The sequence below is a fragment of the Felis catus genome, chromosome D1 (assembly GCF_018350175.1).
Source record: "Felis catus isolate Fca126 chromosome D1, F.catus_Fca126_mat1.0, whole genome shotgun sequence".
Lineage (NCBI taxonomy): Eukaryota > Metazoa > Chordata > Mammalia > Carnivora > Felidae > Felis > Felis catus.
In genome coordinates this window covers 82,133,911-82,159,547 of record NC_058377.1, presented here as the reverse complement: position 1 = coordinate 82,159,547, position 25,637 = coordinate 82,133,911, and the positions used below count along the sequence as shown (strand labels likewise).

General features: G+C 37.7%; 1 protein-coding gene and 1 long non-coding RNA gene across 2 annotated transcripts in view; one reads left to right on the top strand and one right to left on the bottom strand.

Annotated features, from left to right (window-relative positions):
- LOC123380553 overlaps positions 1–14,842 on the bottom strand; it is a 41,344-nt gene extending 26,502 nt beyond the window's left edge. Inside the window, exon 1 of the long non-coding RNA XR_006586462.1 lies at positions 11,848–14,842. This is a non-coding gene — a long non-coding RNA (uncharacterized LOC123380553). The remainder of the gene's footprint in view (positions 1–11,847) is intronic.
- On the top strand, positions 11,940–22,936 carry LIN7C (lin-7 homolog C, crumbs cell polarity complex component). Its single transcript, XM_003993117.5, has 5 exons — positions 11,940–12,046; positions 15,186–15,304; positions 16,333–16,404; positions 18,656–18,865; positions 19,452–22,936. Exons 1-5 carry the CDS (start codon positions 12,010–12,012, stop codon positions 19,605–19,607), a joined length of 594 nt encoding a protein of 197 aa, XP_003993166.1. The 5' UTR covers positions 11,940–12,009; the 3' UTR covers positions 19,608–22,936.
- The last annotated feature ends 2,701 nt before the right edge of the window (positions 22,937–25,637 follow it).

The window sequence follows — 25,637 nt, the reverse complement described above, 5'->3', positions numbered from 1 at the left end:
CTCTGACTGAAATGCTCTTCTAGATTGTGTGTGGCTGGCCTCATTTCATCACTCAGGACTCAGTTTAAATGCCCCTTTTCAGAGATGCTTTTACTGACAAGTCTGTCTAAGGAGCACTTCCCCAGTTCGTCCACAGCTATTTTCTTTTCTTCATGACAAATGTCACCAGCTGAAACTATATTATTTTTTTTAATTTGTCTAACAGAAAACTCAAACTTCAGAAATCCCAAATCAATCTGCTGATCTGCCATCTGGAAACCTGCTCTACTCACTGTCTTCCTTGTCTCTCATAAAAAGTAGCTCCACTCTTGGGGCACCTGGGTGGCTCAGTTAGTTAAGCATCTGACTTTGGATCAGGTCATGATCTCATGGTTTGTGAGTTTGAGCCCCACATTGGGCTCTCTGCTGTCAGCACAGAGTCTGCTTCAGATCCTCTGTCCCCCTCTCTCTCTGCCCCTCCCCTGCTCATGCTCTCTCCCTCAAAAATAAAAAAATAAACATTAAAAAAAAAAGAAGTAGCTCCCCTCTTCCAGTTATTCTGGTGGCACAGATAAAAACCTAGGATCACCCTGGGCTCCTTCTTTCCTTGACAATCCATCTGGAAACCCTGTTCATTTTATCTTCACTTGTTATATTTCTTACACTATAACTCCTTTATTATCTCTCTCTCTTTTCACCTGCATGAACCTCCTTCCTGAGTTTTCTGCTTCCTCCTTTCTCCCATTTAGTCTATTTTCAACGTTTATTTATTTTTAGGACAGAGAGAGACGGAGCATGAACGGGGAAGGGGCAGAGAGAGAGGGAGACACAGAATCGGAAACAGGCTCCAGGCTCTGAGACATCAGCCCAGAGCCTGATGCGGGGCTCGAACTCACGGACCGCGAGATCGTGACCTGGCTGAAGTCGGACACTTAACCGACTGCGCCACCCAGGCGCCCCATCCCATTTAGTCTATTTTCAATACCGCAGCCAGATTAACCTTTTTAAGATGGTTCAGGGGAGAGCATGGAAAGCAGACATGAAGACTACAAATATGAACTATCTTTAGAGGAGTTCTGCTCTAGAAATGATAAGAAAAATGGGAAGGTAGCTGGAAGGAAGCATGGCATCAAGGGGAGTATTTCGCTATGAGAAATATAGCATGTTTATATGCTGATGGAAATAAACTGATAAAGAGGAAGACCACCTCTCTAAAATAGCTGGACTAAACTTGCTTGAGTAGTCTCCTTGAGTAGGTGTGAGGTTCTGGGACCTAGTGCATAAGAGGAGAGATGTGCCTTAGAGAGGAACATGAACAGTTGTTCATGCAAGATGGAACATGGGTATTAATAGAGGTAGGTTGGTAGAAGTGATGGAAGCACTATGTGGAAGGTCTCTTCTGTTTGCTTCCATTTTCTCAGAGAAAAAGAGTCAAGGTCAATCAGCTGAAAATGATGAAGGAAGAAAAGGTGTTGAAAGTTCTAGGAGACTGAAGAAAATATTAAATAAGAATCAATAGATTAGGGAAAGAGGTAGAATTGTTGAGTCCACTTGAGTGTAGTGAGTTTCAAGGAAGGTCATTTTGGGTATTTTCTTCCAGCCAAGTTCAGCAAACAGAAAACAGGTGCAGAAGAACAAAGAGGTGAGAGAAGCTCCAGGGTGTTACGGGTGTGATAAGTGAATGATTATTAGGATAGACAATAAAATCTAGGATGGATAAAGAGGTATGTAAGGACATGTGGGATAGGAAGGACAGTGAAAAGATGGTAAGACACATTCATTGTCTGGTCAACAAATGTTAAAGTCAGAGTGCCAGATACATTGCACTGGAAAGATATGGTCTGGATGTGATCCTAGAGTACAATGCTTACGATTATGGACAGGTAGCTGTTACTGACAAAGATAAGGTCTACAGTAGGGAGTGAGTGGCCCAACTGTGGGGATGAGTAGCTGAGGTTGGGAGAGAAGGAGATCATTAGAGAAGAAGAGGCCAAGGAAGTCAGATGCCAGAATATTGAAATGATCATCAATATGGAGCTTGAAATTGCCAAGAATTGTGACAGGCATTTTGTTGAAAGAGTGAGGTTGAGTTTGGAGCTTAAATCCTAAAGAAATGTGGAAGAGTGACTCAAAGTCAACAGATGACTGCCATAATAATGAATTGCTGGTAGTAAGGTTGTAAGCTTCATGCCAAAGTGCTTTAAGAAAGAAAAGAACTTAATCTGGTAGATGCAGTGGAAACCAGAGATATCCTCCCCATCCCGGGTCCAGAATTCTATTCCAAATTCACATTCCAGTTATAGGTTTTTGATGCCACGAGAGTTATCCTCTGTTTCCAAAGAAGCTAGTGTGATTAGAAGCTTCATGCTTTCATTCAAAGGAAACACTTACTAATTGCTGAGACTAGAGGCACTGCACACCACCAGTGTGGGAAAGATGTTTTGGAAAAGGGTCTTTAAACCATCCCTGGGCATTGTCCCATATATACAGCTGTCCCTGTAGAAAACCTTCTTCAGATCAACAGCAACAACAATAAAAACACATAAAAATCAGCCTATTAATCATTTATTAATGATTACAAGAATAAAATTTTACCTGATACTCTCAATGAGGGATGTTCATGTCAAATGAATTGAAAACCAGCAGGATGAGTCAGTGGTTAAAATCTGTACAAGTGCTCTTAATGATTTTTACAATTGTTTCCTTAATAATGGAATCTTAATAAGCAGGTCGATGTTAAATTAATAACATGCAGGCATTCTAAAAAGCATACTGAAACATGATTTTAGCCCTTTCACTCAAGGCTAAAGCCATACTCTGGGTTTTTTTCTTCCTGATAGAATATCATCTATCAGAAGGAAAATTTTAAACTACAAGATGAAGTTTAAAACATAAAATTAATAAGAAGGAAAGGTGTAGTTTTAACAATAGCCATGCAAAGGCATTGTAGGCCCAGAGCTACAATCTTTCTGCCACCTAGTGACCTCACTCCACTTCATTCAATGAATGATCACTGAGCATGGGGAATATGCCAGATACGTTGCTACCTAATGAAGAATTGGAGAAGAATAAAATACTATCCATACCCTTCCAGCAAATCTAAGGGTAAGAGGGTTCATCTAAGGGCTCATTATCTGATTGGAGAAAATAAACACTTGAGTAAACACAATACGATATTGGTAATTTGTGTAAAGTGCAGCACAAAGAATGGAACATTTGAAGAGGAAGAAGAAATTTACTAAATGGAGAAGAAAAGCACTTTGCCAGGTGGAAAGAAGGGCAGGTAAGCGTGGAATATTTGGGAAGCATGAGCAGTCCTAGGGGCAGGGCTTATAGGACCTGAAAGGAGGGTATGTGAAGTAAAATTACTTAATATGAAGCTTCCAAATCCTTTGCCCCACTTCTAGCCATGATTGCCCCTTTCTCACTGCCCTCCTCCTCTCAACATCCTGTCAACCAAAATATAGTCCTCTTCCCCAAGAAATCCAAATACAAGTATGTTGTGATGTCTGAAAACATGACTGCAGATTTAGAGGCCAGCAGGAAGAATCTCACAGTATAACATTCAATGATGCACTGACTCTCACCCCCTTACCCTTCCTCAACTCCTTACTACCCATCCCACAGCAGTCCACACCATCATCACCACACCTGGTCCAAGTACAGAGAATTTCTCCTTTCTTCTCTGAGGTTCTGGTGCTTTCCAACAATCAGAGCTCAACGACAGACAACACCCAAACAAATATGACTCTCTCCCTGAAAGGAATTTTCTTATTATCTGCTTAAATAATCAAAGCTTCTCTCTTGGACTATAGTTCTAAAATAGAGTTCTAATCTAGTGCTTCAATTTTTAAAATCCTTTGGTGGCTCACTCTAGCCCAAAAAATAAATCCAAGCATCCAGGAGCCTCTACAGTCCACCTCAACCAAAATGTTAGGCTCCGTTTTCTGCCACACTTTCCCCATCCCCAGATGCACAACCTCCACCCCACTGAAGCCCTCCTCATTTCCTAAACAAGACATACATTTTCTTCCTGCATGGCTCTATTCACATAGCCCTTTCTCTGGCATTTCTGTTCCCCACTTACCCAATTGTTAAAATTCTAATCATCCCTGTGAAAATGTTTCCTCCTGGCTGAAGCCAGGTTTATCAACCTTGGTGCTACTGGCATTTTGTGATGTATAATTATTTCTTGGAGGGTGGGGAGCTGTCCTGTGCAACATGAGGTGTTTAGCAGCATCCCTGGTCTCTACCCACTAGATGCCAGTAGCAACTCTCACCCCCAACCCACTATCTGACAATTAAAAATGTCTCCAGACATTGTCAAATGTTCTCTTGGCTTCAAAATCACCCCGGGTTGAGAACCACTGCTCTTTAAAGCTTTCTCTGGTTACTCCAATGAGAAATCGTTGCACCCCACTCTACTCCACACCACTTTAGTGAAACCCTTGCAACTAAAGCAACAACAAGAGTATCAACAATAACAACAGTTAGCACTATCTCTGTTTTGTTCCTATGATTGCTTATATGTCTGTTCTCTTTTGTAGATCTGTGAGCTGAGACCACAGTATCTTCCCTGTATCTCTAGGACCCAGCACAATGCCTTACTATAGTGTGTAATCATGACAAATTTGCTGACTCAATGTGGTAACGCTGTTGTCATTGTCTGTCTTCTGACTAGCCATTTGGTGACCACATCACTTGCAAGATCGAGAAGCTAATAATTCCAATGGCGTTTCGCAAGATTCTGCCTATACCTGGCAAGTGATAAAAAGCATTAAGAACAATGGATCCTGGAAAGTTTGTTTTTTGTTATTTAATATTTACATTTTGGAATGGTTTATAGTTGAGTAAAGATTAATTTTCGGATTCAGTTTAGGTTAGCAAAGTAATGTGGTTCGTTTCAGTATTTTAGTTTGAGTAAGTTTGCACACTGCAAGATTTTCTTTTTAAGCTTAAGATGTAAATATAAAGTGGTGGTCCAAACCATAAAACATAGTACTTCAATAGATGCTAGTGGATAGCAGTCTGGATTGATTCACTTATATAGGTTTCATTCGCCCAAATCACTTGGAAGTTCCTTGGGGGTAGGAACACATCCAGCATTTCTCCTATCCCTATAGCACATGCTAAGTGGATACTTTTGAGTTAACTGGCGGAAATTTTCCAATGGGGGTAAGTAAATGTATTTACCTAGAATGCCCTAAGAACTAAGTCTTGAGATAAATTTTAGCAGCTATGATAAGGTATGGCAAAGATTCCTAGAGGACTATGTCAGCATCCATTTCCCTCTTCTTCTCGAGGGATAGAGTTGAGATTTTTGTAGCTTGGCACTTTGTTGTTCAAAATGAAAGACTTTATTTACTGGTTCCACTGCAGCAAAATGGAGCCATGTAACTGAGTTCTGACCAATGACATATGGGTCAAAATATTACATGGGACCTCTTGGAAAGCTGGCTTAAAATATGCTGACTTGAGCGGAACCTGGATGACTCAGTTGGCTGAGCAGCCAACTCTTGGTATTGACTCTGGTCATGATCTCGTGGTCAGGGGATCGCTGAGCATGAAGCCTGCTTGGGATCCTCTCTCCCTCTCTCTCTGCCTCTCCCCTGCTTGTGTGTGCATGCCCATACTCTCTCCCTAGAGAGAGAAAATAAATGAACAAATAAACAATCTTTAAGAAGAAAAAGATGCTGACTTGATTGGGAAGGGTGATTGTTACTTTTATGCAAAAACTTACTCTTTTTTTCTGGCTTGCAACTCACACATAATAACTGGAAGTCCTGCAGTTTTCTTAAATTGTGAGTAAATTCGATGATCAAAGCCATCGAGGATGGTGGTACATAATGACAGAAGTTGGGATCTCTAATGAAACTGTGGAGCTGTCACACTTGCCCCAGATTATCTATCTCTGGATTTCTTTTACTTATAAATTATTATTTATAATAATATTATTTTGGGCTTTCATGCTTTAAATTTTTTTAATGTTTATTCATTTTTGAGAGAGAGAGAGAGAGACAGAGCATGAGTCGGGGAGAGGCAGAGAGAGAGAGGGAGACACAGAATCCCAAGCAGGCTCCAGGCTCTGAGCTGTCAGCACATAGCCCGACGTGCGGCTCAAACTCATAGAATGTAAGATCATGACCTGAGCCGAAGTGGACACTTAAACAACTGAGCCACCCAGGTGCCCCTGGACTTTCATGTTTTTATGAAGCTGCATCCAATATTGACTGATACATAAATACTTCATTGTAATTCAACAATATTTTTGAATGACTCATATGTACTAGGTCAGTAGTTCTCAACAAAAGAGCACATCACAATACCTTCATAATTTTCAGAAAATGAAAATCTTCATGTCATACTCAAGACTTTCTGAATCAAAATTTACATGGTGGACTTTGGCATGAATAAAATTAAATATATACACACACTATTATATATGTCAACAAATTATATAAATATATGAATATAGATAGTTGTATTAATATATAATTATATATAATATATATTACATTTAGTATACATTATATATATGTAACATATATGTATGTGTATATATACACATATATAGTTTTTCATACTATTCCCTTATATTCCTTTTTATTTCTGTAAGGTTGGTAGTAATTCTTGACTTTAGTAGTTTGAATTTTCACTCATTATTTCCTGGTCAGTTAGGCTAAAGTTTTGCCAACTTTGTTGATCTTTTCAAGAAACCCAGTTTTAGTTTCATTGATTTTCTTACTTGTTTTTATGTCTATTCTTTTTTCTATTCTATACTGGTTTTTGTTCTTTAATTCTATTTCTTGCTTGAAATGTTATTTTTCCTTCTTTCTACTTGCTTTGGGTTAGTTTACTCCTTCTTGAGTGTCTTAAGATAAAAGTTTAGGTTATTGATTTGAGGACTTTCTTCTTTTCCAATATAGGCATTTTTTAGCTATAAATTTCCCTCTAAACACTGCTTTAGCTGCATCATGAATGTAATTTTAAAGTTCTGCAGAGAATTCTTGTGTATATACTTGGTGAGAGTATGCTGTACTTTTTCGCAATCACAAAATTTTGGAGGCTGTGTGTGTGTGTGTTTCCAATTTCCAATGTGGTGCTAAACTTTAGAGTAGACAAAGCTTTTCTTACAAAGCAAAATGCCTTGGCTTGGGTTTGGTTGGATTTGCAGAAATGCCCTTGCTTGTAGCTCAAAGATTCCTTTCACAGCCTAATGTAAAAAGCAAGGGCATGTTTGTTTTTACTTGATTTTCTCTGTGAAGTGAAGATTTCCTAGGCTATATGGGCCCTTCTTAAAGGGCCCTTTCAGTTGGAAGTTTCCTTCACTCTCTGTATTTCTACTAAGCATATTTTTTGGCAGCCCTGACACAATGTTTGTGTCCTGTGAGTAGAGGTCAGCTAGGAGTGAAAACTTCCTGTGCTACCATCAGTGCTTTCCCTTGGTCTGTGTACTTTGCTATTTGCCATGCTTTGTCCACAATTTGGCAGCACTATTACCCACTCTACGTGACAAATGACATCATTGCTATAATGAGAATTCCAAGCAGCACCACTGGATCAAAGCCCATCTGTGTGCCTGCTCCCACACTTGACAAAACAAATTCCAAATTCATTCAGCATGCCGGTGCCATTTAGTCACTGTGACATATCCCAAATTTTGGACTCTGTGCAAAAACCAATCTGTGCCCACAAAATTAATCATGGAACACATTTTATGACGTTTGACAACAACTTAAAAGGTTCTCATCTCTGGCAGGTGGCTCTGCCAATCTGCAAGTATGTGCATGACAAATTCTGAACAATATATTATGTGGCTGAAAATATATCATGCAGGATGCACACCCTGGAGAGAACCAGAGTGAGTCCAAACAATCCTGAGGTCTCAGGGACACATAAGCCAGACTGCTGTCTTGTGAAGGAAGGATGATGGCCCCAGGTACACACAGAAAGCCAAAGAAAAGGCAACAGCTCGTGTGCCAGTAAATGCTGAGAACATTGGCACAATCGCCTGTGTTGGCAGGACCAAGAGTTTGAGATGGCTAATTTAAGCGACAAGATCCTGGCAAACAGATTTATTTAGGGCAAGGGTGCGTCAGAAAGATGCCAGAAAAATACATCAATCTGTGCCTTTACATGTACTGTGGAGTGATGATGAAACAGTTGACATTAAAAAAGTAAACCCTTACACTTTAATATAATCCGCAGCTCATCTTCACAACAAGTAGGGTTTACTTTAGATCTCTGGTACTCCAGGATGGGGTTTTATGTTCTCATCTGAGATCTTCAACCAAGAGAATTTCTCTTCAACAGGTGTTCTTGAAGAGATCTTCCCATATGGCTGGGTTGAATTGATTAGATTCATGTTTTTATATATTGTTTAATTTATTTAAAAATGTAGGCTATTTGGCATTTGACAATATCATTCCCTTCAAATTAAGGAAGCCAATTATCTAAAATTTTACTTTACTGAGGAGCACATGACAGGATCTCCATTAGAAAAAGAAAATTCAGACTTTAATTGTTCTGATAGAACCCTTTGCTTAAGAGTAATATTTTACTCTGTAATAAGACATAATAACTGTTTTAAATATCTATCCTGTATAGTGGTGCATATTTGTGCACTAAAATGATAAAATAGCAATAAAACAGTAAGATGCAAAAAAAGAAAAACCCAAAAAGCAAAATGTTCCATTTGGGGGTGTCTGGCTTCCTCATATTACTTTCCATTTTCCACTTTCCTTCTCTAGACAGCTTCCTACCCCCAATTTTCCCCACCTACTCCCTTTTTTTCTCTCTCTTACTGGATGCTGGCTTAGTACATTGTATTTGCAACATCTTGGGTTAGGAGAGCTTTCACAACCTGACAGCCTACTTAGGACTTTCATTCCTCATTCGAAGACAAAATTTGCCTAATTTAGCTTTCATGGGGATTTGTCTCAGAGTTCCTATTCTGAGTCTTCCTTTCCATCTCCGAGGCAGGAAGTAATATGAGGAAGCAAAAGGTGAAGAGTTCTTCCATAGGAAGAACAATTCTTGATTAGGAAGTGAGTCCTAATAACCTGGTGAGTCAATAACCTGATGGAGGCATAAAACTAAAAGCAGCACTTCCTTATTTGTGCTCACAATTGCCTCCTTTGAGACTTAGGGCAGCAATCTGTCCTCTCTTCTGGAAAATGAAGGAGCTGGACTCTAGTCTCTCTCAACTCCAGTAGTCAGGGATTTGTGACTGATGGAGTGATGTTTTAGGGGATCTCTCCTTACACAAAAACTGATTCTTCTCTTTTGTGCATTGAATACGAATGGGTTGTTAATTGGCTCATATTTTCCCTTCTCAGTGGCTCCTAAAACTTTTTTTCTGCTTAAATAATGATCTGTAACTGTTCTGATTCCCAATTCTTAGAATGTGACTTTTTAATCTTTCTATTTTCTCTGAAAACTTTTAGGATCTTCTACTTACCCCTGGAATTTTGAAATTTTATGATGATTGTGTATGTTAAGAAACTACCAAGGACAAGGAAAGGATCACTCAAAAGGAGCAAACAATCTATAGTCTCAGTTACTGAGAATTGTTCCTGTTCCTGCCAGTCAAAATAGAATCACATAATTTATGGGGAAGGGGTAAAGAACTTAGAAGGGTATTGACTCAGTAGTGGGACATAATTAGCCATACACAAAGGTTGAACTGGTTCTACCTAACAAAGCTTAAAATGAAGCCTCAAAGGACAAATTTTTTTTCAAGTATCCCACCTGCATTTCAAAAAAAATTTCAAAAATATTCATAGGGATACAAAAATATCAATCACCCAAAAAAGTAAATTTCACAATGCTTGGCATGATTTTATATATATATATATATATATATATATATATATATATATATATATATATATATCACGGGTCATGCGAGAAACAGGAAATTATGATCTGTAATGAAGAGAAAAATCAATCTATAGAAACAGTGCCAGGAATAGCACAGATGGTAGAATTAAGATAAAAACATTAAAATGGTTAACATAATAGCATTCTACATGTCCAAGAAGCTGTGGGAAGGGTTGGGCATGGTAAATAAGGACATGGAAGATTTAGAAACACACACACACCTCCTTAAATCTAACTGCCACAAATAAAAACTATAGCCTCTGAGATGAAAAGTGAACTATTGGGATTAAAAGAATATTAGATTTCAAAAAAAGGAAACACAGGGAAAGGCTTGAAAAAACAAAATGAATAGAGCACTAGGGAGCTGTAAGACAGCATTAGGCAATAGAACGTACATGAAAGTGGGGTCATCAAAGGAGAGGAGCTGGAGGATAGGGGAAGAGAAAATATTTGAAGAAATAAGGGCAATGTCTGCATTTGTCTTGTTATGGTATTCTCAGTGCCTAGCAAAACACCTGGTAGGTATTAGACATTTAGCAAACATTGAAAATATTTGTGGCATAACCATAAGTAAAAGAGAAGCACATGAGTGTTATTGCAGGGTATAAGGACCATCACGGACCAAGGGACAACAGTTTGAAAAAAGGGAAGCTTATTAGGGGCACCTGGGTGGCTCAGTCAGTTAAGTGTCCGACCTCGGCTCAGGTCATGATCTCTCAGTCTGTGAGTTAGAGCCCTGCGTAGGGCTCTGTGCTGACAGTTCAGAGCCTGGAGCCTGCTTCCGATTCTGGGTCTCCCTCTCTCTCTGTCCCTCCCCTGCTTGCTCTCTGTCTCTCAAAAAAAAAAAAAAAAAAAAAAAAAAAAGGAAGCTTAGAAGTGGCACTTCTTTAGCAGACCTGGGGATGGGTTCAGTTTGAAGGTGTATATGGTTTGAAGAATTGGAGGAGATGAACAAGGATATTCCACATGAGAACAACATGAATGAAGACTTGGAAGCAAGAATAAACATGGTTTTGAATATATCACCTCAACTAGAGAGGTGGTTGCACTTGAGGAATAATGAGAAATGAAGTTAAATGGGTAACTTAAGGGTCAGAGTATGCAAGCCTTTAGAAATAGGAAATGGTGGGGGAGAAACAATTGAAAGTTTCTAAACAGAAACTTTTGCTAATGAAATCAGGGTTCAAGGGGGAAAGAGTATAATCATGACATTCATGATGGCTTAGAAAAAATACTAGAGTGGAAAGAGTGGGCTGAGGACAATCAGGAAGTTAAAACGTTCCTATCATGAGGTGTTTAAACTGTATACGAAACCATCTAACACAGTATCAGCAGAGACTAGTGCTTGAATGAATGTCAGTGGAATCTATATACTGGACAAATTAATATTCCATTTAAATTAAGTACTAAAATTTTTCTTGGTTCATTACTTTTCAGAAGTGGCCCTAAGAAATCTGTAATGCATTAAGCCAATTTGCTTCATATCTCATTTACATAAGATTTTGGATCATCTTTTTAAAATTGTTCTCTGTGGTGCAATTGTTCCTTGTTCTCTTGCTTACCCAGGTGTTTCATGTTTTTTGTACTTTCCATCCTTAACTCTCAAACAGATTGGCAGGGGAGGCTCGTGCCTTGATTTTTAAAGTTAAAACGATGCCGCCACAAAAAGAGACTGTATTCCGTTACCTATTTGTCACAGAATCCCAGAACTTAAGAGTGGAAAAGACCTCGGAGATAGGACCCGTCATCGCACAGATAGGGAAACTGAGGACGAAGGGGTTAAGGGAGCATTCCAGACTCAGAACCATTAATGGTCAAGCCTGGAGAAAAATCCAGACTTTCACTTGGAGCCAAGGGTTCTAAGCGAGTGGGACAAGGCTTGAATCTGAGGCAGGGAGCAAGAATCGGGAAAGGCGCTTTTTCCACCTTCCGAAGCCGGGGCATTCGCTACCCCCGGGACCGCGGAAGACGCTGCGTAAGACTAACCTTGAGGGCATAGAGCCCAGGTAGCCTCCACCACTCTCTAAGCCACAGGTCCTACTCTCGCGATACTGACAGGCCGTTTCCCTGCCAGCTCCTGCTAAGCCCCGCCCCTCCACCGCAGCCCTATGTCGTCATTTCCTGTGGGTCTGCAGGCAAAGGGAGAAGATGGCGGCGCTGGGGGAACCTGTGCGGCTGGAGAGGGGTGAGTGCGGCCGAAGCCGGGACCGAGGTGGGCGGAGGGGGTGGAGGAGTGCCGTGTGGCCGGAGGGGAGGAGGGGCGACCCAGGCTCCGAGATCCGGATCTAGGTGCCCCTCGCGCCAAAGTCGCTGCTCCTGGCCCCTGGGAGGGCGCTTGCGGTCCCCTGACTGATACTCAGACCCCTGCTCTCTTCACATGGACTGTGCCGGGGCACAGCACAGTTAAATACCAGCTGTCCGCCTTCGTAGACACACGCCGCAGACGCGCTCCCTAGGTGCGCACGGCAGACCCGGCGGCCTGAGACATGTCAACCCCAGAAGCAAACATCACACGCCCAGTTCGGAGAGACTACACGCACTGCCCTTACTTATGCGCGCACAAATCCGGTGTCCCCGCTCTCACCCCCACATATTGCAGACATCCCGGACACACAGCGCATTCACCACAGAGTCGTCCTTATTTATGCACAAACTCCGTCATTACTTTAACCACAACCTCACTTGTGTTTGTTTTGGGCTGTTTCCTGGCTTTGGTGCCCCTCCCAGGTACCGAGAGGTGCTTTAAATACCATCCTACTGATTTGGTCCTCGGAAGAATGTTATATAACTATTTGGAATAGTGAGCGGTAGGTTGTAAAATACTTGAACGTATAGCCTTATTCCATCTTTACAAACCTTACAACTGCTAACTGTGGCTGGTTGCTTGCTTTTTAGAGCAGACTGTCAAGGAAAGTAAAATCTGTTCTGCTGAGTAATTAGATACCGAAGAGCCAGTGAAAATATATGACTGTGCTCCTGTCAGGGTCCTGTTACAGAGTTTCAGCATTCCACCCTTCCCTTCCCAAAACCTTTATTTCAAGGCAATTGCAAGCATGCTTTTGACACATCAGTGTTAGATGTCATTGGTAAGTCAAAAACAAACAACATTTTGAGTGCTGGTGGTAAACAAAATATAGGGTGGAGATTGTAGATATCTTCCTAGTATTAACTCTTGCGGTTACAGCCTGAATATTAAGTAACTTCCGCTCCAAAAAGGAAATATATTTTTGGAATTATTGTATTTAGAGAAACCTCTTTCCTCATACCTTCACACAAATAAATGCTCACTTAACATTATTTTTTCCTGATGGTGTTCACTATTTGTAAGCCTCTTTATAAATGACATTGCTTCCCTCCAGCCCACCAGACCATTAATTAAAGCATCATTTTTGACAGAGGAGTAGCTACTCTGGGAAGAATTACTAAGTTAGGCTTAAGACTGTGACATCTCCCTCCTGAGCACAATGGCACTGTGCTTTGTAGATGGGAACAAATCTGTTCGTTGTTAACAGGAGTAGGTGTTGTTTTTTTTTTTTTTTCTTTTTTTTTGAAAGCCAGTCGTAGGATTCTAACATGTTGGCGGTCTTTTGTGTTTTTAAGTGCAGCACAAAATGTGAAACTTCACCTCTGGCATTTAGGTTTGGTAGTCATGGCTTTTTTTGCTTTTTCAGAGTTCTTTACAGTTCCACAGTAGAATGCTCAGCAACTTAGTAGGATGAATTACTAGAGGCTGCCATTTAGCTGGATAAGAAAGATTACATCACCTGTTTCTTATTTAGGATTCTCTTTAGCAAATTCTATTAACAAACACTTCCAATAACCCTACAATTTAAAATTAGTGCATATGATCAAGATCGTGAATGTTTTCTAAATCATCCAAATATGATTCAGTGGAATAGCTTTGAGCACATGTTAGGTACAGTTTAGGTTCAGTAAAGAGTTTTTTTTCATTTCGATTTTTTGTTAATTGGAAATATTTATATAGCTTACATATTGTAACTTTGTAAGTCAAAATAATCAATGAACCAAAAGCTCCCATTCATCAGTCATTCATTCTAGTGGTGCAATAATCAGAAGGGGGAAAGTCTGATTCCATTGCATTTGATTAATATCAGTTTAAGCTTTTATGATCTGAAGTTGAAAAGTCTACTTCTTTCTTCACTATATTTATTGCTAGTTTTGTAGTATTATACACAAAGAAGGCCATATTAATTCTATAAAGAAAAAGTTCCAGACTTGTGGTATAATATAAAGTTCAGAACTTCTTCCACTTTAAAAGGAGGCAAAGAATAATAAAATAGGTACTGTAGCCCTCTGGGGTACAAAAACAGTTAAGAAAAAAAAGTCAAAAAAGTGTTTTAACATGACTCGGAATCTTACAAAATATCTTAATTCATAAAATACATTTCCCAATATGCCTAATATATTTGTACAAACATGTACCACCTCTTAAGATTTCTTAGGATTAATTGGTGCCAAGGGAACATAATATTTATGCTTGCTACATACCAGACCCTTTTCCATGCTTTTTTTGGTTTAGTTGTAAAGTAATTCTTATAAGGAAGGTACTGTTACTTCCATTTTACAGTGGAGAAACTGAGACATGCACATTAAGTAACATGCCCAAGATCACACAGCTAATATTGAGACCAGATTGGCAAAACTTTTTATTTTTCTGTTTTGTAAATGTATGTATTTGGTTGAACTTGCCTTAATTAAAACAGTGTGTTAATGATCCTGAGTTGAAAAGAGGCCACAGTTAATTTATTCCTTTATACCATTGTTACTGTGTCCCTGCCACTAAGTGCATCTGTTATTGAAAGTTCATATCTACTTATAAATTGTGATTTTCTTTGGAAAATGAAAAAGGATTTCACTAGCACACAGTGTTTTGTACTACTCAAAGCTTTGATTACTAATCATGATAGGTAACTTTTTTTGACTAACTACTTTCAGATAGAACTGTCTGCTTTTTGAAGCAGTACAATGTTCATGTGTCTATCACATTTGAACCCATCTTTTCCTGTGACATTTAGAATTTTATATTCAGTTTTCCTGTCTCTCAAAGATACTATTTTCCAGATCTTGCATGTGTGCATTAATATTTGATCCTAATCTACATAAAAGCATTCTCAGATTTTACATTCCCTCTCTCATATGTGTATTCATGTACCCCCCACCCCCAACACACACACAAGCTCACACTCTTACATATTTTTCCCCTCCATATTCTACATATTTCTAGTTAATCCTTGAGGATTGAATCCTGTTACAAGGCATTTAGAGAATATTCAGAGAAAATATGTGTGTGTGTTTAATTCTAGATATTTGTAGAGCGATTGAATTGTTGGAAAAACTGCAAAGGAGTGGAGAGGTCCCACCACAGAAACTTCAGGCTTTACAAAGAGTCCTTCAAAGTGAATTCTGCAATGCTGTAAGAGAGGTGAGTGAATGGGATTAAATTTACTAAAAACGTGAGTTAATTAGGTAAGATAGTACTCTGAAATTTGGGTTTAGAAGTTTTTAAGAAAACAAACTTTAGAAAAATACTAGAACTGGGGCACCTGGGTGGCTCAGTTGGTTATGCATCCGACTTGTGATTTCAGCTCAGGTCATGATCTCATGGTTTGTGAATTCGAGCCCCACGTTGGGCTCTGTGCTGACAGCATGGAGCCTGCTTGGGATTCTCTCTCACTCTCTCTCTGCCCCTCCCCTGCTTACACTTTCTTTCTCTCAAAATAAATAAATAAATAAATAAATTTAAAAATCCTTTGATCTTATTTAAAAAAAGGAGAAAAAAAAAATTAAACCCTATCTCTCTCTCTCTTGAAAAAAGTATATTGTTAAGTATATTAAAAAAAAAGCATATATGTTAAGTATAACATAAAATGTTATATTAGTTTCAGGTGTACAGCATATTATCCACCAGTTCTATTATTCAGTGCTCACCACAATAAGTGTAGTCACCATCTGTCATCAAACATGTTGTTACAATACTAAGACTATATACCCTATGCTATACTTTTCTTGTCTATGACTTATTTTATAACTGAAATTTTGTACCTCTTCATTTGTGGGGATTTTGAGTAGAAAAGCATTTTACTGGATGCCTGAGTGGCTCAGTTGGTTATACGTCTGACTTCAGCTCAGGTCATGATCTCATGGCTTATGAGTTTGAGCCCCACATCGGCTCTGTACTGACAGCTCAGAGGCTGCAGCCTGCTTCTGATTCTGTGTCTTCCTCTCTCTCTGCCCTTCCCCTGCTCGCACTCAGTGTCTGTCTGTCTGTCTCTCACTCACCTTACTCCCTCTCTCAAAAATAAACATTAAAAAAATATATTAATAATAATAATATTTTACCAGGATGCATAACTTTGCCTAAAACTTTAACACACTCCTTAACTTGACTTAGAACTCAAACGTGGTATATTCTGAGATTTTAAATCATGATGATAACTTTGGGTTTCACAGGTATATGAACATGTCTATGAGACTGTGGACATCAGTAGCAGTCCTGAAGTGAGAGCTAATGCAACTGCAAAGGTAGTTGTTGTTGTTGTTTTTTTCCATTTACTAAAAGAGACTTCATTATAAATGAGAGGTTTAGGGGCACCTGGGTGGCTCAGTCAGTTAAGTGTCCGATTCTGTCTCCCTCTCTCTGTGCCTTCCCCACTTGTGTGTGCCCGTACTCTCACTCGCTCTCTCAAAAATAAAATAAAAAAACATAAGTGAAAGGTTTAAAATGTGTAGTTACTAGATATTTGATAGGCTAATTTTGAAAACTAACATGTAGTATTTTTTGAGCCACACTAAACTTCTCAAGTACTAAGACAAGACATTTTTTATTGGCTTTACAGGAGATATTTTATCATGCAGTTTAGATAATGCATTAAAAATACACTTGCAGGGGCGCCTGGGTGGCTCTGTTGGTTAAATGTCCGACTTCGGCTCAGGTCATGATCTCGCAGTTTGTGAGTTCAAGTCCCGCGTCGGGCTCTGTGCTGACAGCTCAGAGCCTGGAGCCTGCTTCGGATTCTGTGTCTCCCTCCCTCTCTGCCCCTCCCCTGTTCATGCTCTGTCTCTCATTAATAAATAAATGTTAAAAAAGTTAAAAAAAACCCACACTTGCGCACAAATAATAATATACCTGTTGGTGCGCCTGGGTGGCTCAGTCAATTAAGCGTCCAACTCTTGGTTTTGACTCAGGTCATGATCTCATAGTTCAGGAGTTCGTGTCCACCTTAGGCTCTGCTCTGACAGGAGCCTGCTTGGAATTCTCTCTTTTCCTTGCTCTCTGCCCCTCCTGCATGTCTCTGTCTCTGAAAATGAATAAATATTAAAAAAATATACATGTAATACATGATATGCATATATCATATTGTTATATATATTGTTATATATATTGTTATATATTGTTATATATGATATGCATATATCATGTAAATTTTCAAAAAAAATCTGATGTATATATTATCCTGACTTTATTGGTGAGGAAGCATTATATTAGGTTATTTTTCTCAAATCACACAAATAGTAAATGGTAGAACTGGGTACTCCCCTAGGTTGCTCTTTGCTTTTCTCCTTTGCCTGAACTCTGCAAATATAGGGGTAATGTCACTAATAGGTTAGCTCTTCAGAGCTGCATATGGTAAGTTTTATGTGCTTTACTGCACCAGTGGTTTCCTCCGATATTTCCAGAATTGACCTCGGTGTCCATCATATCTTGTTTGAATAAACTAGTATCAGCAGTAAGTGACTTATACTAGAATTAGTCATTAGTAGGTAATTTTGCCTTGATAATTACCGATCCATAAAAGAAAATACTGGATTCTCTGTTGAATGTAAACACTTAAACATGTGAGTATAGTTTAGAAGAGTATAAAAAAGACATGGAAACTTGGCTTGAAATTCTAGAGTTACATGACCTCACGACTTCCTGAATTTCTGAGCCTTAGTTCTATTTGTAAAATGGGGCTTCTTTCAGAGCTTGGAACCTAATGGTATTCAACAAATCTTGATTTCCTTCCTCTGCTCCTTCCCATTTTTGCTCATGCACCTTGATCTATTTACGAAAAATGGTACCAGATTACTTAATTACCTGCTTTTAAAAGCAGAAAGAAACTAAAAATCTCAACTTTGTGTTAGAATTAGTGTAGGTTAGTCTAAATTTGAAAGTTTTAAAGAAGATGTGATGTGACTCTGTTTTCATCTTCTGTGGGGTTTCAGGAGTAACTGGGTAGTTGACTAAAGCAACAAAAAAAGTTCACATTCGTTATATGTATCCTTCTTTTTCTCAATATTGAATTATTTCTTTAATTAGTTATTTAGTATATAGTACAGATAGTAACAGCAGCCCAATGATTGCATATAAGGACACCTACCTCCTTACAGGTTATTATGTAGATAGGTTGTGCCTTGCACAGACTCCTAAAGGAGCCAGGTTATCCAGCCCAAAGCCCAGGGCTGCTGGCATGCCAGGGAAGGGGTTTTCTCTGTAACATGCACCAGTGTTCATCTGCCAAGCAAGCCTGCACGCCAGTTGCTGCAGAGAAGTTCTGGGTGCTGGGTGGACTGAGTGGCCTGGACAGTCTTAACACCTCCTGCGTAGGCCCAGGGTATGCTTTCTGGTCATCATAACCCCATCCACTCAGCTTACCTTCTCTTTCAAACTGCCAGTGAACTTGTGAGCATTCAAACATCAAAAGCGTGTACCTCAAAAGTAGTTTTAAAAAAGAGACAAAAGAACTGAAGCAAACAAAGATCATATTTGTAACTATGTGAAATTCTTTTCGAGGCTACTGTCGCTGCATTTGCTGCCAGCGAAGGACATTCCCATCCTCGAGTTGTTGAACTACCAAAAACAGAAGAAGGCCTTGGATTCAATATTATGGGAGGCAAAGAACAAAACTCTCCAATCTATATCTCTCGAATAATTCCAGGTGGAATTGCTGATAGACATGGGGGTCTCAAGCGAGGAGATCAACTTCTTTCTGTTAATGGAGTGGTATGGATGAATTTTATTTCTACTTGTAGTAATGCATTGTAACCACATGGGGGTATATTTGAGTTACAGAAACCAAAGATGTTGAGGGGAAAACCAAAGCCGCTTTGTAGTTTAGAAATCCCTTGAGGGAATCCTGGGCAGTACTATTTAGTACAGTGATACTTTTTAAAGCACTTTAAGTGTGTTTTGCTTCTTTTCCAATGTAAATTAGCAACGCTTAGTGTGATTTTTATGAAGTAATTAAGCTCTTTAGTAGTTACGGCAGTACATTAAATTAGAGAAGTCCGCCCTCATTTTCGTACAGAATGCCAGCTGCTTAATTTACTTGGGACCTAGTGAGGTAATAGGGCATATATATTGGTATCGGGAACAATTATTTGCAACTTAAAACCCAGTTGCTGGATTTGATTTGGCAGAGGATTTCACACCGGTTAAAATAATAGAACCAGGTTATTTTGTAGGCTTATAGTGTTGTGATGATACAACATTAAAATTCTTTTTACTTTTATGTTTTTTAAACATTTTTGCATTTTGAGCTGCTTACAAAACCTGGATACTAATTGTGTGTATGCCTGTTTTTCCCCAGAGTGTTGAAGGAGAACATCACGAAAAAGCTGTGGAACTGCTGAAAGCAGCTCAAGGAAAGGTTAAGTTAGTAGTACGGTACACACCCAAGGTCCTCGAAGAGATGGAGTCGCGCTTTGAGAAAATGAGGTCAGCAAAACGCAGGCAACAGACCTAATGCAATTCAGAACTTTATATTCCATTTTGCTTTTAGCTAGAAAAGTTTTACTTGTGACCTACTGATGGCCGCAGTGCCAACGATTGTAAAAAACAAACAAACTTCCCATGAGATCCTCCTTGCCATTTTATAAACACCTATTTTAACATCGTTTATGGTTCCAGAGATGCATACACTTTTTTCTGACAAGAAAAAGTGAAAGGTGATGAGGGCAATTCTGTCCTGCTGTTTTTACAGGCCTTTTTCAAATGCAGATTTTGTCATAAAGTTGTTATAGATTTTTAAAACTGCTTTTTTAATATTAAAATGTACTTTTACATTCTCAATCTTTTTTTAGAAAAAAAAGTTTTCTTCATTTGGCTGCTTATTTAAAAATAACAATTCTCCAATTCTTTTTTTGCTTACTCTATTTTTTTTAACCTGTAAAATTTCTTTACAGTTTTCCAAGAAATTAAACATAACAGTCTCAGCTACAGCAGTTCATTACACTATCAGTGTTAACACCACTGCTGCATTTTGTACTTTGAACACATGCATAATATATATAATCAATGGTAAATCATAACTCAACAGTGTAAATTTTTTACTTTTATTTAAACATAATGTATAATGAATATTCATTTATACTGATTTATAAAAGTTTTTAAACACTGAAACAATCATTGCTAAAATATATATTCTTTCATAATATTTGAGCAGTGAGGCAAGAGGATGTGATTTGATTGTTGGCATTACTGATCACATCTTTTTATGTTCAACAATATATCATAAATTACAAATGCAAAAACAGGTTCAGGTTTCATTTTTTTGCAAATTTTTTTAATGCTATTCATTCTTATTTAAATATATTTCTTATATTTTGGTTTTTCCATTCCTAGGGATGAGCCAGTTAGATTGTATTGGGAAGTAGCAGAAGCAAAGACGAAAAAGTAATACCTTTAACCTCACTAGCCTCAAGAGTTACACACTCTTTACTAGCTCACCTTAAAGAGTTGATTTTAGATAGGAAGAAGATAGAAGGATATACTTAAAATATAGAGAAATTATGAGGCGATATATTCATAAGAATCTGCAGGCTCTTAGTCAAAATGAGTAGGAACTTATTCATACTGAAATGGTTGAATTTAGAGATGTGATCTTTGAAATGATGGGAATTCTGAGAGATACTTTCATTCGTCCACTGGATGTCACTCTTACTGAAAGGCAGCTACTAGTGTAGGACTATGACTGAGGTCTTTTTAAAGGTGGAAATTAAGAGTTGAGGTTCATTTTCAGTCACAATTTACAGGAAGATTTGTACAATTTTTAAGAATTTTATGTGACAGATGCTAAAAAGAAGATAATGGGTTGAAATATATAAGGAATTTAGCCTGATTACTGACCCTGTGTAAAAAGTGGGCATTTTGTAACATTCCTTCAGGAAGAATAGAAATGTATACCTTTTCCTGCATGTTTGTGAGCACTGTGAGTCTTACAAGATTATTCCAGTTTTCAATGATTTTCAGAATAAAAGTCAATCAACATTGTTATTTATCATTTAGGTATTGAACACTGGATTGCATGGTCGAATGTGTCTTTAGTCCATTACAAAACGTGCTTGTATTGGTAGGATCATGTTGTTAAATTGTGTATTTTCAAAATTAATTGATGTTTTTAAAATGTTGAGACCAAAGTAGAGTAGAATTATGAATTTATTTTAATTTAATTGTAAAGTTATTAGAGGTATTTGTTGTAGAGCTTTACATATTAAAGAGAGATATTGGTGCATATAAAAACAGTAATATTATTATGCTCGTATTCTTGCATTACAGGGTAAGTAAATCCTGACGAAATCTTATTTTTAGTATAGCTACAGCTGTAGTAGCTTGCAAGGGCGTGTCAACATTTCATTATAAATTATAGCTTCCTGGTTCAGTATCTCCGCTGTTTCAGAACTTTCAGCCAAGTTCAGTCTTTTTTGGTGTTGAAACTTAGTAAGTTGAGTAAGCTATTTTTTTTCTCTTCTACAGTAATCCACAATCTGTTCTTTGTGTGGGTTGGCACTTATTTATAATTCTTAAAATAAGGATAGCTTAAAGGAGCCAAATACAGTAGTTTGCTTGCTACTGTTGAGCATGAGTAGCAGTAGTTTGTTTTCGTTAATGCAGTTTTCAGAGTGTATCCCAGAATTTTAAATCTCGACCATAGAAAAATTCGGTCATTTGGTGGCAGAGATGTACAGTACTGGTCTCGTATATAGTGAGGAGATGAAGGGAGTTGTCATCTTATAAATAAATGTATGACTCATGAACATAACTAGGCACATAGTAAGTATATAATAGGTGTTTGATTTGTAAATTATAAACTACTCAATTTCCATTTATTTTCTTGGTATTTCAAAATGGGTTGAGTCAGTGATTCTCAGCCTTAGCCGCACGTTAGAACTCCTGCAGAGCTTTAAAAACTATTAGTATATGAGTCCCATTCTGTATCAAGTTAGATGAGAATCTCTAAGGGTGGGGCCAGATACTTATTTTTTTAAAGCTTTCCAGTTGGTTCTAAAGGACATCTGGGTAGAGAACCACTTGTTTTCCCCTTTATAAAATGCTCTAATCACACTGCTGTCGTGAACTTAAATTCTAATGGGAAAAACACAGTTAAGTGCATAATATATTTGGAAGTATCAGAATAGAAAGAATTTACAGCTACTGACTGTTAAGTAGTGGCAAATATAATAATCGGTTATCTTTTTTAGTAATTTCTTTAGGAATAAAAGGTACTTGGCATTCATTATTTGGGAAGTGATTATAGTTTACCTTTTATCTTTTTTTTTTTTTTTTAAACTGCCAGTAGTTTAAATGTAAGATTTTAATGTCTGTCATCTTTCTGCCCCCTTTGCATTTAAAACTTACAGAAATGAATGTGTATTGGTTGAGAAAGCATGTTTAAAAACTGCAGATGAGAAATACTGTCATTGGTTATTACGTGCTGTTTTAATATGGCCACTTTATCCATTAGTATACTAGATTATAATGGCCTAGTTCTTTGGAGGTTGAGAATTCAGATGTGTTTTTAAAATCACTGTCTTCCTCTACTAAATTTTTTAGTTATTTTGTTCAAGTACTTAAGTAGTTTGGCTCAAGTACTTTGTTTACAATTAAAATGGATATTATAGCATTTAGTAGAAGAAATGGCTATGGCTTATCTGAAAAGAATGTCAGCATGACTTGGTGTAGACTTAAAAGAATACATGTTGTGAATATTTTATAATGTGGAATGATCACTGAAATATCAAGGACTCTGGTATTGTATTTCCTGAATAAATGTATGTTTATGACTTTTCTAACTTACATTTTGTTGTCTCTCCTAACAATCTGGTTTTACACTTTTTATTGTCCAAAATTTCACTAATTGTGTTTCTTCAACAGCTATTGCAGTTCTGTAATGGTTAAATAGTGGAAAAAACCCAAATTGCTTGTTCATTAATTTTCAAGAACTTGCAAACTAATTTGTATCTGGACATAGTTTTTAAAAATATTATCAAACAGTATGCTTCTACTTTAATTCCTGATTGTGAAGCAAAGAAAAATACCCACAATGGATTTAACACTTTTTCAGTAGATGACTTCATTTATTACCAACTTAATTCTGATTCTAAGATATATTTGAAATAAATTTGTATTATATTCTTGTTATTTGGATTTGAAAAAAAATTGGTATAACTACACAATAAATGTGTTTCTGAAAACTCTGTATAAAATAACTTAAATAAGGTAAAAACACAATCTGTGGTGGTTACTGGAGTGAAACTTTGAATTCCTATATTTTGCTTTGTCTTTCATAAAATATAACTATAGAAAAAATTCTCTTGTGTTATTTTGGGAGAGGCAATTTGACGTTTGATTGACAGCACAGCATCTGCAGGCCAACTATCCTAAGTGTGAATCCTAGATCCACCATTAGTATGTAATCTTACATAAGTTACTCCTCTATGCCTTGGTACTCTCATCTGTCATGTGTAATAAGATCTTAGTAATTGTTAGGTCATTATCCGTAAAACTCTTATTTAGAAAGGTGCCTGGCATAGTAAGTGCTACTTTTGTTTGCTATTATTTGCATGTAAAAGCTTCAGGGACCTTATTAGCTGAAGGAAGACATGTGGCCACATAATTAAAATTGCAACTTCTTATTTTTGATGCCTAGGAAACAGATAAATTATGCTTGAAAACTTTATAAGGAATAAGACTCAAGGAATTTTCAGATTTCTGTCCACTGGATCAAAGAAACTAATGAGATTCTAAAATTTGTCGTGTTTTGGGGTCAGAGGGTTGAGGCCACGTTGAGAATGAAAATCATACAAAGTTCAAGTAAGTGATTTGTTCAATCAGAAAAGCAATTTGTAGGAAGGATATGAGCTAGCTCTAGAGACAGTGGATTGCTGGAATGGGTGTCAGACAAATATAAGGCATGATTCATCATGAATTTTTTAAATGCATGAAAATGTACCAAGCCACAAGGAGTACAACAAAAAGCATTTATTGTTAGCACTCAGTTTCTTCAAAATGTTTGTAAGCCGGAATACCCATTCTCTGAATCTTTACATTCTGGTTTTGTTACATTCACTATCGTTAATCATTCTGATTTTAATTAAAGAAGGGGTGACCCAGTTTTTGTACATTTTATATATTTGGTGGCAGATAACCTCTACATGCTGGAATTTTTAAGACTTACTTTATATAGTAAGCAAAAGGTAAATTCATACAGAACCCATTTGTAAATTGTATTCCTTCAATTTTAATTTTTTTTAAAGAGGGCAGTGCTTGATGTCAACAAGGTATGTGTGAGAGCTCCCCTGAGTCTTATCAATTACAGAAGTATATTTTGGACAGTTAAGATTTAGTCCTTTAAAAATATGTGTGTGTGTGTGTGTGTGTGTGTGTGTGTGTGTGTGTGTGTTTAATGTTTTCTCTAGGGAAGGAAGTGTGGATGAATTCTAATTTGTTAAGAGTCTCCAGAATTGAAACCAACATGATAAAAAGAAAATTTAGCTATTGGCTGCTGCTAAGCTCCCCTTATTTGGCCCTTATTTGGCAGTTATGGAAAGTAATTCTAATCAGAGGATAACAAAAACCCAAACTTTAATTTTGTTTTTTATTTGGCAAAAAATGGAATCTGAAAGCATGAAATAGGGGCAGATTTTTATTTCTGGTATCTCTTACTTGACCTAGATTTGAGCCCAGAGTTTAGATGCTATCCAAGTTTGACTTTGGATTTTAAGGTGTTATAGACTGAATTGTGTGCCTCCCAAAAAAGATACCTTGGAGCCTAACCCCTGGTACCTCAGAATGTGACCTTTTTTGGAGATGGAGTCTTTACAGAGTTAATTCAGTTAAAGTGAAGTCATTAGGATGGAACCTAATCCAAAATGGTGAGTGTTCTCATTAAAAAAGAGAAATCTGAATACAGACACACAGGGAGAACACCATGGGAAAATGAATGGGGTGATGCTTCTACAGACCAAAGAACACCAAAAAAAGCCAGCAAACCACCAGAAGCAAGGAGTAAGGCATCAACAGATTCTCCCTCACAGTCCTTAGAAGGAAACAAACCTGTGGACGTGTTGATCTTGGATTTTAGTCTACAGAACTGTGAGAACAAATTTCTCTTATTTAAGCCACATAGTTTGTAGTACTTTATTACAGCAGCCCTAGAAAGCGAATACGCAAGAGAATCCTTTGTTTTGGTGGCTTCACCACCAAAAATAGGTACAGAAGCAAAATTAAATGTGACTTCTCCCATGTGTGATAAAAAGGTGTCGAAGTGGTTTTGACTAAAAGAGAATGAGATTCCTCACCTTTGAGGGTGAGGGGAATGCTGAGTTCTTTGTTTTCTGTATTTGAAACACTTCCTTAGACTCATATGCAGCTGTTATTGAGCTCGTATATCCAAATGGCCACCTGGCCTTAACTGGCCCCTCCGAACTTCGCTTTTTCCTTAGTTTAAGCTTGCCAATTGTTACCTGGCTGCATCTTTCTCAATTGAAGGACTTTG

Bases quoted from the DNA above. Each gene is read 5' to 3' on its own strand.
- LIN7C (XM_003993117.5), top strand. From the start codon at position 12,010: ATGGCGGCGCTGGGGGAACCTGTGCGGCTGGAGAGGG. The intron at 15,305-16,332 runs GTGAGTGAATGG...TGGGTTTCACAG, and splicing joins TCTGCAATGCTGTAAGAGAG to GTATATGAACATGTCTATGA. The intron at 16,405-18,655 runs GTAGTTGTTGTT...ATTCTTTTCGAG, and splicing joins GAGCTAATGCAACTGCAAAG to GCTACTGTCGCTGCATTTGC.